Source organism: Glycine max, chromosome 2 (genome assembly GCF_000004515.6).
Source record: "Glycine max cultivar Williams 82 chromosome 2, Glycine_max_v4.0, whole genome shotgun sequence".
In the NCBI taxonomy this organism is placed as follows: Eukaryota; Viridiplantae; Streptophyta; class Magnoliopsida; order Fabales; family Fabaceae; genus Glycine; species Glycine max.
The window spans coordinates 6,973,811-6,986,777 of NC_016089.4; the positions used below are offsets into that span (position 1 = coordinate 6,973,811).

Sequence of the window (12,967 nt, forward strand, 5' to 3'; positions counted from 1 at the left end):
AAATTCCAAAGTCTTCTTATGCACCTTTTACAAGGGACTAGAAGTTCAAGATACATCTACTTGATCTCATGATTGAAAACAAGACTGAAGCTGTAAAACAAGATCAACCATACATATTAAAAAAAGTCAAATTAATCTGGCTCTAATAATAGAAATAAAATCTAAGATGGCTCTAAGAGATGATATTGCAATAAGGACTGAGCTAGTTATAGAAATGATGTAAGGATATTAGTTCATAAACTATAACACACGGGTGTTATTGGAGCTAAGTGGGCCTACATAAACAAGTTAGACTAAAAAGATAAGGTATTAGAAATAAACCTTCGGTCTCATCATTCTCTTAGCCAATTAATACAACTTTGACATGAAGAAAATTTCTTACACCCTTCACCATAAATGGCAAAAGGCCTAGATCAATACTTTTTTTTTCTACTCAAGCAACTTTTGACTGCAATATATGCTTTTGGTGTACAAGATTAATGTAACAAAAAGTTGAAAGAAATTAAATTTCTTTACCATTGTGAGAATTTAATAAGATGTGCAATTAGTAATATATCCTTGTCATCAACTTTCTTATTAGCAACTCACATTTTTGTGTTACAATTACACCTTGATTATTTTCTTACTCTTGATCTAATTTTTAAATCTTTTGAGACTTTGCATTACAATTACAACCCGAGTAATAGAATGTGCATGAGTATAGGCTTTTGGAGTCTAAATTTCCCTTATTTTGTATAAGCTTGGTTAAATCTTTAAAGATATGTTATTTGAAATGGTTGACAGTGCAGAAGAGGTCTCATTGTGTCAACATGAAAATTTTGAAGGGTTGCAGTCTTTTCTTAAGCCTCCAGATGACATATAATAAAATTAAGCACTTTTTACTCCTCTTTCTTCAGTAGCTGCACTACAAATAATCAACCAAAGTTAAAAAATAGTTTATTAAATCACTCAAACTTGGATGTTGGAGAGCTGCAATTCCAATAAACACAATCTAGCAGCACACTTACAACTCAAGTAGAATTAGATGTTCATTACAACATTTAGAAGACAAATGGGATGACAGCCTTAACATGCTTAGGGAAATCTTCAAACTTAGAAAGATACCATTTCCTAGTTGAGTAACTCCTACCCACCAAGTACATAGTAGTGCCTACAGCGAAAGCGAATGAATATAATGTCTGAGAAATGAAGAAGATCCCATAAAACACAGTAATCTCAAAGAAGTAGTGGGGGCAAATCACAAGCTCAAAAAAGCCACCCTTTGGAATCTTGTACTCCTTTTCACCCTTTCCCCTCAATTTGGACAGAAGGTAATGGTGGTAGAAGTTGCCAATGATGCCAACTAGAAACAACACAATGCCAGGGTAGAACAGATTGATTGGTGGTTCTGGAAACCCTTTTGTTAGGTGTTGAGAATAGACCATAGTTACAGCTGAGAGGAAATAACTCAGAGTGATGGGGATTGCAGATTCAAGTGTCATGCCTCCACTATATTTGTGAATAAACAGAACCTACACATTAACAACATTCTTAATTGAGCTGAAATCCATTTAAAGAACAAGAATATGACACTAAGGGTTGTTTAGTGTTGAAAAATCAAGAATAGTGTCATCAGGCTATGATTGTGGACTGCATCAAATCACAACAACCGCAGCACAATTGTGACCGAAAACCATAATTTGAAATTCATTTGCATCATAATCCAGGCATACAAAGAAAACCATAACTGGTCTGCCACAACTCCAAGGTTTTTTTTAAATTGTGGTTACGGTTTCATCGTGATCTTTGATATTATGGAAAATTTCAGTCACTGGTGTAACTACAATTGTAGTCAACCCGAAAAACCTCGTGGTTGCGGCATACCAATTTTTATAGCCTTGCTAAATTCTATAAACCATCATCCTAAAAAAATATCAAGATAGATTTTAAATCTTTTTTGGTATAGACCAAATATATTTTTCACTGAAAGTCTGGAAACAATCTTCCTCGAACCAAGTAGAACTATTATAAAAGACAATTAGTTGCATATCCGGACTCAATCTTCACACCACTAATTAAACTAGCACAACTTTATGTCAATTGTTTCAGGTGACATGATCTTTAAAAATGACTGCAAACCTAAACTAAAAAATTACTATAAAAAAAGAACAATTTTGCACTAAAAATTCTCCTAATATTCATTTCATCACAACCCAATCTATAAGTCCACCCTAAAATATGGTGGATTGATTGGGAAAAAAGTCAAAGATAGGTAGAAAAAAAAGAAGAAAAAAATAGATTGAGAAAATGATATATGTGAAAAATGATATCATAAGAAAAGAAGAGAGTTATAGAAAGAAAACAGGATTATAATTAATAAACCTTAACTATTTCTTCCATATAATCTCTTTTTTTTTTTTGCATGCTTGAAGTGTAACAAAGCAAGTGTTACTTACCTCAAAGACCCTCTTGAAGTAGTGCAGAGTAACAGCAGATTGAAGGATGGTGAATCTGAGCCCTTGATGAGGAAAGACCCAGAAGGATGCAAGGCCAGCAAGAAAAGCAGGAGTGTACAGCAAAAGCATGCCAGCTTTGCTAGACAACTTGACCTGCTTTTCTGCAGAGGGATTAGCATTCCAAAACTTTGAATAGTTCAAATGCTTCCCTCTAATTTCTGACAAGAAAGCATTAGCCAGTATCAGGAAGCTTGTCACAGTCAACCCCCAAACCACCAGAGAAGGTGGCGGGGGGAAAATGAAGCTGAACAACACAGACTTAATCACCATGGTGTTTGCTTGTTTTGTTACCCTCTGTTTAGGTCTGTTTCCATTCTCGGACCTAGAGCTAAATAAAAGGCATGATGATCATGCACTTGTATAATAACATATTCTGTTGAAATAATTGTAGTAGTGGGATCCACATCTACTGTGTTTGTTTCTGATTAATGGACACGTGAAGAAAGTCCAAGTAATGAGAGAGAGAAAGAAAAGAAAAATAAGATACGTGATAAGGGATTGATCATTGATGTTAAAGAAAGAGAATAATAATATTTTTTCTTGCAATTTGAAGGAAATAAATTTGGGAGAGATGATTACACATTACACTTTAATTTAAAACTTTAAAGTTTAGATTTAAATTTTATTATTTTTAACTAATGTAGAATTTTACTTGTAACACTGATTCTAAAAATAGATTAGTAAAAGATGCTGTTGCTTCATGGCTTTGCGATCACATTCCTCTTCCTTCACCTTCGATGTGTTCCTCAGCTTCAGAGGTTCAGACACACACATGGTTTTACTGGCTATCTCTACAAATCTCTTCATGACAGTGATCATGAAAAGATCTGATGGTTTTTTATAAAGTGTATCCTTCTGATCTGCAACACCAGAAGGGTAGTTATGGAGAAGCATTAGCTAAGCATGAGGAAAGGTTCAAGCATAACTTGGAGAAGTTGCTGAAATGTAGCAAACATGTCTAGTTATCATTTCAAAGATGGGTAACCCACTAGTTATGGCAACCGGGATCACCACGACTAAAATTTTTATTTAAAAACATCTCAGGAAAAACATTAGAAAATTCTTTAAAAAATCTTTGAAATCATAGATGAGTTCAGGGCATGTATGTGCCTGCTAAACGGTATCTTTAATTAATTGCACAACACCATTAATTTTATAAATATTTATTTTAGTCCAAAAAACATATTCTTGAGTCTCATTATAAAAAATTCATTTTCTTATACTCTATCAAAACTCAGCACAAACAAGAATTTAAACTAAAAAATGATTAGTTATCAAATCCTCACAAACGTCATAAATTATTGTTTATTTTAATAAAATATATATTTTTTAATTTTTATTTTTTAAATTTACTCTAATCTATAAATTTATGATAGCAAATGATTATTCTATAAACTCTTATTATTTGAAAACATTAAAGATAAAATGATATCGATTAATGTTATCAAACAATTGCATGAAATAAAAAAAAGATTATTTTCTATCTAATATTGCAAATATTATGAATGATGTGAATTAATCAAAAGACAGATTTTTATTTTGCAACAAACTAAGGAAATATGATGGTTGCATCCTAGATTCTAACCCTATGATCCAGCATAAAATAAATGAAGTGATGCACAAAACATCTGATGACTTTTAGTTGTCTAGCGCGTGTGGAATTTAACACCTTAGACAATATAAAAGAAAGATACCCGTTAAGATGCTTGTTAATATACCTGTTAAGATATGGATGCAAGGCTTTTAGTTTAACTTCACTAAAACTTTCTTTTTGTTTTTGAAACAGAGATGGATATGAATACGAGTTTATTGAGAGGATTGTTAAGTCAGTCACCAGGAAGATTAATCCTGTTAGTTTACATGTTGCGGATTACCCAGTTGGACTAGGGTCACAGGTGCGATTAGTCTGGAAGCTTTTGGATGTTGGTTCTGATGAGGGTGTCCACATGATAGGGATCCATGGAAAGGGTGGGCTAGGAAAAACAACACTTGCCCTAGCAATTTATAACTTGATTGCTGACCAATTTGATGGTTCTTGTTTTCTTCATAACTTGAGAGAAAAATCAAACATCTGCAAAGCATCTTTCTTTAGAAAATACAAGAAAATTAAGTTAGCGAGTAAGAAGGAATTTCAATGATACAACCTAGGCTCCAGCAAAAGAATTCTCTTGATTTTAGATGATGTCAACAAGCGCAAGCAATTGCAGGAAATTGTTGGAAGACGTGAATGGTGGTGACTCAGGACAAACAAATACTAGCAACTCAAAAGGTTAAAAGAAGATATACAAGAATTCCTAATAATGAAATCCTAGAGATACTTAAACTCAGCTTTGATGCCTTGGGGGAAGAAGAGAAGAATGTTTTTCTTGATATTGCTTGTTGTTTGAAAGGATGTAAGATGACAGAGGTTCTGACTCTTTATGATGACTGCATAAAATATCATATTGGGGTGTTGGTTAAAAAATCTCTCATAAAGGTTAGGCATGATAAGATTTACTTGCACGACCTGATTCAGGACATTGGTAGAGAAATTGAACGACAGGAATCACCTCAAGAGCCAGGAAAGGGCAGGAGATTATGGTTACAAAAGATATAATTCAAGTTTTAAAAGACAACAAGGTAAGTAAGATTCGTGAATGTTTTTTTTTTTTTTTATCTTGATTCATCTATTTTGTCTTTCGTGTGTTTTTTTGAACTTTTCAAATTAATCAATACGAAACTCTGTCTCATTTGTATTTTGTCATATTAATCAATATCATGAATTGCATCTATGGAACTCCCCTTTTGTTTCTTTAACTTTGTAATGTGTGGTCACATCAAATGAACTTGCATCTCCTCTCAATTTTCTGATATGGTATCGGAGTTCTCTGATGGAGAGAGCAATGATGCCCCTGCCACAGAAGATGAGAAAGAGATGAAAGACATTCAAGAGAAACAGATCAAACAACACAAATTATTGAATGGCTTATCGAAGGCAAGTTTGAAGAGTACATTTTCCACATTTTGTAAATTATTGAATTAACTTTAAGATTATTCATTTGAGGCTTATTTCTTTGCAGAAGCTCGAGAATCTAACAGTTTTGAATTTTGACTATTGTGTGCTTCTGGTTGCGCCCCCACTCTCACCCCTTCCATGTGTAATTTCCTCTATTCTCGTATCCGACCTATATTACCTTTAGCACCAAAACTCAAAAATATTTGTAGTAGGAAGAAAAAAAAACAATTTATAGACTAAATGACCAAATTTATTTTATTCAAAATGATAATTTATTTTAAAAAATCACTTCAGTTTTTTTTTTTATTTAAAAAGTTTAAAACCATCATTCATCTTTTAAAAACATAAAGAATTAAATTAAAATTTTTAAAAGATAAGAAATTAAATTAAATATTTTAAAAATTATTGTTTCGGAAGGATTATTTTTCTTCTTCAATAAATTTCTAGTTTGTGACAAATGATTGATTAGGCTCTAGGTGCTAATTTACTTGGGAACTTTGAATAATGACTTGTTTAGGTAATTTTTCTATAAGTATAGAAGAAGAAAATAAGAATATATATATATATATATATATATATATATATATATATATATTAACAATCAAGGCCATAACATTTAGACTAAAATATCAATAAATTTCATTATTTTATTAAGCTTAATTTAAAGATATTATAATTCCTTTTCATTTTCTTTGATAAGTACAAGTTTTCTTTGACAAATCCATATATGCGACCTCATGTTGATTTAACAAAGAAATCTTGAAGGCAAATTGAAAGAAACAACTACTGTTGCATGATTGATTTCAGTTTGTTGACGCAATTAACCACGTCCAGTCAAAGCATGTCTTGTAGCTTCTGCGTAAAATTGAAAATGGACGTGAAAATTGGCTAACAAACACGTTCTTAGTTGTTGCTTTTACATCAATTTTAATTTAACCGTGATTATCAGTTGAACATGGATCCGAGATGTGCAATCAAACATACACTATATATAGGTGTGTTTGAATAAGCATTCACACACATTACAATGCCCTCAAACGGGAAAATTACTCTTCAAATGGATTGAAATAAACAACCGTTTGAGGTGCTGAAACAAAAACCCAAACACACATATAATCCTGATTCTGTCCAGATTTGATACAATTTTTATAATCGTGATCGCACCCATGTGCAACAACAACGTCTTCAAATCAGAGACACAAAGCATTGTGTGTAAATCAGGACGGATAAAATAAATGTTTACTCTCACTAACGTCATGCAATTTTATATGCTATAGCCTATAACTGAATGCCTGAATCATATCGAGTGACAGATCCAAGACCCTAAGTCAGTGGGAACAAATTATAAAAAATAAAATCAATGGTTCAATTATATAAATATAGATGGAATAAAATATAAAAATATAAAATTTTATTTACAAATTTAATGAATTTTAAAAAAATGAGAAGGTGTAAGTGCACCCCCAGACTTAACGTAGGTCATATCCCTCCATTTCACACTACTAAGTGCCAACACTTTCTCACCTCTCAAAACTCACTTTCATCCCAAATTAGATATTTTAAAGAAAAAGAATATGGGGTAGAGAATATTCTTCAATGAAGATAGCCTATGGGGTAGAGTTCTTATTGCAAAATATGGAACTTCTTATAGAAGAGGGGAGGGTGAAAGACTTAGTAAAGTGTCAAAGTGGTGGAGAGACATTGGGAGCGTTTGTTGAAATGGAAGGTTGAGTGGAGGAGGAAAAGATTTGTGTGGGAAAATGAGTTGGAGGAAAGATTTTGTGATGATTTAAAGTTGGTGGTGATGAGGGAGCAGGAAATTGATAGGTGAATTTGGAGGAAAGATTATTGTATAAAAAGAAGATAATGTCATTGAACAACATTTTTCTTCTCCAAAATTGACCTTACATCAAACTAAATTCTTTCTTCTTCTAACTCATCTTTAGTGGTCCAATGCTATAATAGACACCTCTCTTCCACAAAGATTTAAATAGAATTAAGAATCATTATTTGTGTTAGATTTTTTTTATCATATTTCTGTTAGATTCAGTTTTAACTATCATACATGTACAAAATAGATTTATAATTTTTTTAGGTAAGAGCTTATATTCTATAAAAAAAGGTAAAAGCTTTTATTTATATATATATATATATATATATATATATATATATATATATATATATATATAAAAACAAACTATCTTAAATCATAACTTGATAATGATTCTTGATTGTCATTTTTTCTCCTATTTCTTTCTCAAAATCTGGCAGCATAAGAGGACAAACTATCTTATATAGAAGGATGAATTTGTCACAGTGTGATCGCTAGATCGCTCTAAATGATAACATAGAAGTATATTTGTCATATAATATTTTTTTTATTTTTCTTCTTCTTTCCACTTTGCTCACAAATGTGTACCTGACCGATGAAAATATAAAATTTAATTCTTGAAAGTGTAAAAAGTGCGATAAATATACCTGAACGTTAATAGTAGATTGTGATTAATTATTATAATTAAAAAAATTTATAATAATTACAACAAAATGATCGAATTAGTAATTTAATATTTTTTTAACTAAACTCATATCAAATAACAAATAAAAGTCGATCTCCATTTAAAATTCCGATTAGGTTGTTAACTGAAATTCAGATCATAGAATTAAGATTAAATAGGTGAAAGTAAACAAAATTAAATAAAAAATATAATAAATAATTATTTTTTTTATTTTCTTTATTAACGTTAAATTAATGATAAAAATTCGTAAATTCAATTGAATTTAAAAGAAATAAACTTGTAAATAATTTTTTATACTCTCATGCTTAATGAAATGTTAAAGTAAAAAAAAAAATACTTTTTGTGAAACATTATAATTAAATCAGATCCATGAATAATTTTTAGGTAAAATTGTAATTGTAATGACATTTTTAATTTGTAAAAAAAATCATCTCCTAGTTAAAGATGTTAAAATTGAGAAACTTCTAAAAATATTAAAAAATCCAATGAGAAAAAAGAAAGCTAATGACCCGATACATTTGTTGTAATGTTTACACGTTGATTAAATTTTATATTTTTATCTTTCAGTGACGTATTTGTTAGGAAATTACACAATTTCATCATGTTTCATGGATGCATTTTCATCTTTTCATACACTTTTTACTAGTTTATGATGTTAAAATTGAAAAACTTCTAAAAATATTTAAAAATCTAGTGAGAAAAAAGGAAGACGTCTTTTTTTGTTAGGTCATGTATTTGTATTCTTCATTTATTTATTTTTTTCATTTTCGTTTCCTTTTGTTTTTCTTCCTTCTTTGCATTTTAATTAATTATTTATTTATTCATGAACTTTATTTTAAATTCTAAAAAAAATTAATGTGATTTTTATTTAGTGATTTATCGGACATGTATTTATTTTTTTAATTTTATTTTTGTTTATTTTCTTAAAAACAGGTTATATAAATAAAAATTAAATATTTAGATACATTAAAATTATGTTTATTTTCACACATGTACATTAATTAAATTAAATGCATTAAAATTATGTTTATTTTCACACAATGTACATTAATTAAATTAAATGCATTAAAATTATGTTTATTTTCACACATGCACATTAATTAAATTAAATACATTAAAATTATGTTGATTTTCACGCTTATAATTAATAATTAATTATCTTTCAGATAAATTATAAATGTCTGCTTCATTTTGTTGATGAGAATTGACTTAGGATGGCATGATAGCTGGTTGTTTTGAGATTTATGTGATATGGAATTCCAGTTTCTCTGACAATATGACCTCAGTGATTTAAGCCTGCTAAACATCAGATTGGCTTATCTCTCTTAATAATTTAAGTGAAATTTATAATATGCTTTTCATGCCCAGAGATTGCTAAATTTCAACAAAAAATATTATTTATTAAACCATTTAGCTAATATTCATATCACAAACAACAAATTTATCTTATTTCTTGGTGAACTAAGAGATGCATATGCTTTGCTACGGTTGAATGTTAGCTACATAAAGTGAGAAGAGGCAAGCACGAGTTTTAATTCTGCATGTAGACATGAGTTTAATTCTGCTGGTATGGCAAAATCTCGCAGCAGTTTCTACACAGATTGAAGAAGTAGCCATTGCCTTTCGATTTGATAATTGTTACTTTGGGCAACAATTTAATAGTATGTAGATTCTGAAAGCAAGAGTGGAGCCTAAGGATCATACAATGAAAACATGACTAAACTATTTAAAAAAGTATATTGTCCGGGCTTGATTTTAACTGAGTCCTATTTCAGTGCTTTATAATGTGCATCATGTTTGCTTTTAGCTGCTTTTGGCCAAAGTGCCAAAGGAAGGTGATAGTATTGTTTTTATTGCAGTTATGAATCACACTATTAGATAGGAATAAAGTTCACATTCTGGAAATAACAAGTGTTAGAGGGACCTCTTAAGAACGTATTTTTTTTAAAAAAAGTTAATCTCACGTCAGAGGCATATATGTCTTTTTAACTCCTAAAAAAAGGACTACAAAGCTCAACATTGTCTGATCTATTGTTTGTTGTCTTCTGTCTTTTCTCAATATGGGGGGGTATATATAGGAGAATGTCACTAATTCAACGTGGCAAATTAGGGGTTAATGCATATTTTAGGTATTTAATTGGCAAGAATCTAGGCCAACAGTTGCAATAATTGATTAAATCACCCAAATTTTGATGTTGGTGAATTGCAATTCCAAAAAACACAATCTAGCACATGTATAACTCAAGAAGAATTAGTTGTTCCATTCTAACATTTAGAAGACAAATGGGATGATAGCCTTTACATCCTTAGGGAAATCTTCAAACCTAGAAAGATACCATTTCCTAGTCGAATCACTCCTACATAGCAAGTACAAAGTAGCGCCTACAGTGAAAGATAATGCATATAGCGTCTGAGAAATGAAAGTAAAATTAGTTATTCCTTCCAACATTTCTAGAAGACAAATGGGATGATAGCCTTAACATGCTCAGGGAAATCTTCAAACTTAGAAAGATACCATTTCCTAGTTGAATAACTCCTACCTAGCAAGTATAAAGTAGTGCCTACGGTGAAAGAGAATGCATATAGCGTCTGCGAAATGAAGGAGAACCCATAAAACTCAATAATCTCAAACAGGTAGTGGGGACATATGACAAGCTCAAACATGCCACCCTTTGGAATCTTGTACTCCTTTTCACCCTTTCCCCTTAAGTTGGATAGAAGGTAGTGGTGGTAGAAGTTGCCAATGATGCCCACCACAAACAAAACAATGCCAGGATACAACAGATCGATTGGTGGTTCTGGAAGCCCTTGTGTTAAGTGTTGAGCATAGATCATAGTTGCAGTTGATAGGAAATAACTCAGAGTGATGGGGATTGCAGAATCAAGAAGCATGGCACCACTATATTTGTGAATAAACACAACCTACACATTAAAGAAAAAACAACATTCTTAATTGAGGTGGAATCCAATAAAAGAACAACAACAGAACACTATGGGTTGCTTAGTAAAATTCCCTCTACCAGGAGTTAGGGACTAATCTCTCAAGTTACTGAATGCATTGACGAAGTTGATCTTGTTCAACAAATGTTTTTCTATACACATTAGCTTGGAGATCAAAATCCCAAACTACATGCTTAAGAGACACATTTATTTGTCAATCATGTCACACCAAGAATCAATCATTTCCAATCAAAATGCAGCTGCAATTCTTTGTTATCAAGTATTTGATAGGGGTACTAATTTCTAAAACTTCCTTAGCAAAAGCAGTAAGACTGATTCTAAAAATAAATGAGAAATCAAATTAGAATAGTACTCTTTTTCCGCAACCATGATTTTAATCACGGCATCAAGGCTTTTGAACTCTTTTTCCGCAACATATCAAGTACATGTTAAAACCCTGTTACAGGTTACTAAATTCCAAGGTTTTAAATTGCCATTAAAGTTTGTTACAATCTTCCACGTTGTGAAAAATTACAAACAAATGCACTGATGCAACTACTATTGCAATCGTTCATACCCCAAAAGGTAGCAGCGGACCAAAATTTAAAACCTTGCTAAATTCTATAATTCATCATCCTAACGAAACATCAAGATGGGTTTTCACTTTTCAAAATGAATGGAAACCTAAAGTGAAAAATTATTACAAAAAAAAAAGAAAAGAAAAGAAAAGAGAGAGAACAATTTGATGCCAAAAAAGTCTCCTATTATTCATCCCATCATAACCCATAACCCAATCAATTAAGTATTTTGATCTTTTTATCTATTATAGAAGTTACATACCTCAAAGACCCTCTTGAAGAAATGCAGGGTAACTGCAGACTGAAGGAGGGTGGATCTGAGGCCTTGATGAGGAAAGATCCAGAAGGATGCAAGGCCAGCAAGAAAAGCAGGAGTGTACAGCAAAAGCATGCCAGCTTTGCTAGACAACTTGACCTGCTTTTCTGCAGAGGGATTAGCATTCCAAAACTTTGAATAGTTCAAATGCTTCCCTCTAATCTCTGAGAAGCCAGCATTAGCCAGTGACACAAGGCTTATCACTGACATCCCCGAAACCACCAGAGAAGATGGTGGTGGGAATATGAAGCTGAACAAGGCAGACATAATCACCATCGTTGGAGTTGTATGCTAATTGCTATCCACTGGTTTTGGTGAAGATAAATTGTTCCAGTGGGGTCCACGTATATCTGTTTCTCGATCAGTACAGACAAAAAGAATATAATAAATGTGATACATCATTAATTAAAATAATGAAACAAATCAGAAAGAAATACTATACTGTGTTGATAAAAAAAAAAATGGAAGAGAATGAGTTGAAAACCTCTTATCCTTTTATTTTTTGTCATCAAATCTGATGAAGTTATTTATTTAAACTTGAAACAGATTGCCATGGCTCATGATATGATATTAGTACATGATAAGTATTTATTAATTTTATTATGACTAAATTCTCCTAAACAACTTAATTAATTATTTTTACTAGAATTTTTTTTAATTACATTTAAGAGTAAATTATTAATACGAAATCTAGATCTCGTATAATGCGTTATTTTTTTTTTATTATATACAAGGACTGTTAAAAACTTAGGTACCATGCCGCAGCTTAGGAGGTCCACGCTAAATTTCGTCTAGTTTGTTAATTATTTTTTTCATCCCTGATTATAATTCTTGCAAGAGACTAAAAATAAGGATAAAAAAATTAAAAGACTAAAAATTAATGAAAAAAAGAGTTCAAGTACTGCAAATATAAATTTTAAAAAATTTAAGGACTAAAAAATCTAAATCCTTTTGTATATACAACGTTTAAATCAAGAGTTGAAAAATTCAAGTTAGTTCGTACTTTGATCAACCAGGTATTTGTTTAACACAGTTTATTTATATAATATATTCATTTAAAATTATATATATTTAAATTGTAAAGTTAAGGAAAATCTAGAATTACTATTAAGATATGCTCTCCAATA

At 31.0% G+C, this 12,967-nt stretch overlaps 2 protein-coding genes across 2 annotated transcripts; both read right to left on the bottom strand.

Annotated features, from left to right (window-relative positions):
* Positions 1-913: 913 nt before the first annotated feature.
* LOC100797930 (steroid 5-alpha-reductase DET2-like) lies at positions 914-2,847 on the bottom strand. Its single transcript, NM_001289370.2, has 2 exons — positions 2,436-2,847; positions 914-1,511 (listed from the first exon to the last, which is right to left on the bottom strand). Exons 1-2 carry the CDS (start codon positions 2,763-2,765, stop codon positions 1,041-1,043), a joined length of 801 nt encoding a protein of 266 aa, NP_001276299.1. The 5' UTR covers positions 2,766-2,847; the 3' UTR covers positions 914-1,040.
* A 7,396-nt stretch (positions 2,848-10,243) lies between these two features.
* On the bottom strand, positions 10,244-12,164 carry LOC100798454 (very-long-chain enoyl-CoA reductase). The gene is made up of 2 exons (XM_006574735.3): positions 11,787-12,164; positions 10,244-10,928 (listed from the first exon to the last, which is right to left on the bottom strand). Exons 1-2 carry the CDS (start codon positions 12,114-12,116, stop codon positions 10,458-10,460), a joined length of 801 nt encoding a protein of 266 aa, XP_006574798.1. The 5' UTR covers positions 12,117-12,164; the 3' UTR covers positions 10,244-10,457.
* Between the last annotated feature and the right edge of the window lie 803 nt (positions 12,165-12,967).

What these genes read in the sequence shown, in the direction of transcription:
- LOC100797930 (NM_001289370.2), bottom strand. Translation starts at nt 2,765, where the DNA reads ATGGTGATTAAGTCTGTGTTGTTCAGCTTCATTTTCCCCCCGCCACCT. An exon ending in ACTTCAAGAGGGTCTTTGAG is followed by an intron (nt 1,512 to 2,435) that starts GTAAGTAACACT and finishes GTTAATGTGTAG; the next exon opens with GTTCTGTTTATTCACAAATA.
- LOC100798454 (XM_006574735.3), bottom strand. Translation starts at nt 12,116, where the DNA reads ATGGTGATTATGTCTGCCTTGTTCAGCTTCATATTCCCACCACCATCT. An exon ending in TCTTCAAGAGGGTCTTTGAG is followed by an intron (nt 10,929 to 11,786) that starts GTATGTAACTTC and finishes TTTAATGTGTAG; the next exon opens with GTTGTGTTTATTCACAAATA.